This window comes from Buceros rhinoceros, unplaced genomic scaffold (assembly GCF_000710305.1).
Source record: "Buceros rhinoceros silvestris isolate BGI_N320 unplaced genomic scaffold, ASM71030v1 scaffold20399, whole genome shotgun sequence".
Classification (NCBI taxonomy): Eukaryota; Metazoa; Chordata; class Aves; order Bucerotiformes; family Bucerotidae; genus Buceros; species Buceros rhinoceros.
In genome coordinates this window covers 13,664-14,433 of record NW_010432356.1, presented here as the reverse complement: position 1 = coordinate 14,433, position 770 = coordinate 13,664, and the positions used below count along the sequence as shown (strand labels likewise).

General features: G+C 60.4%; 1 protein-coding gene across 1 annotated transcript in view; it reads left to right on the top strand.

The window, feature by feature from the left end:
* Positions 1-770, top strand: part of LOC104500155 (inner centromere protein-like) — a gene marked incomplete at its 5' end in the record, with an annotated part of 16,065 nt that overhangs the window by 2,194 nt on the left and 13,101 nt on the right. Inside the window, one exon of the mRNA XM_010143760.1 lies at positions 290-766. Coding sequence (XP_010142062.1) covers positions 290-766 — 477 coding nt within the window. The remainder of the gene's footprint in view (positions 1-289; positions 767-770) is intronic.

Genomic DNA, 770 nt, shown 5'->3' with positions numbered 1-770 from the left:
TCCTCTGGTGTAAGCTCTACGTGGGGCCACAGATCACACAGCGAGCGGCCTGGTACCTCAGCAGCTGCTGCTGGCGTCCATACAATGGAACCTTCATCTGTGGATCAGCTCAGTGCGCCAGGCTGGTCACTGCGGTGGTGGCGATGAGGAGAGGTGGGTTCGGAGGGAGAGCACTGGAGGGAAGGAGCCTGCAAGGTCACCACAAAACTCATTGTCTGCTTTTTCTCCTAAAATCATTTGGGAGCAGGAGGTTTCTGCGTTGCTTCATGTAGAATTGTTTTTATTTCAGGCTGTCCAGAAGGAGAAGCAGGATCAAGGTGGTGTCATCCAAGCCAGGTTCCCAGCGGCGCCTCAGCAAAGAGCCACCCCTGAACCCCAGCCATCAGTGGGAGCAGGGGGTGAGCCCTCAGACCAGCATTGAAGGCAAGCTCCCAGCGCTGACCGGGGAATGGCCAGCAGAAGCTCCAGTTCCCGAGGCGACGGCGGACTGTCGGCCCTGCCCGCAGGGCGCTGATGGCAGCGGTGGGGCGTGCGTGGCTGGTGTGGGGCAGCTGGTGCCTCAGGGGGATGCAGCGGTGGAGCTGTGTGATGTGGCTTCTGTTGCTGTGGCCCAGACAGCGAGAGAGGGGCAGGAGCCCTCCAAAAGAGCCAGCGCCTCCACCCACGAGGCTGCTGGAAACAGAGATCCTGCCCTTCTCCAAGACCGCCCCGAGAAGGAGCTTCTCCAGGACTCTGATGGCAAAACGACTCCAGAGAGACCTAACCCGTGC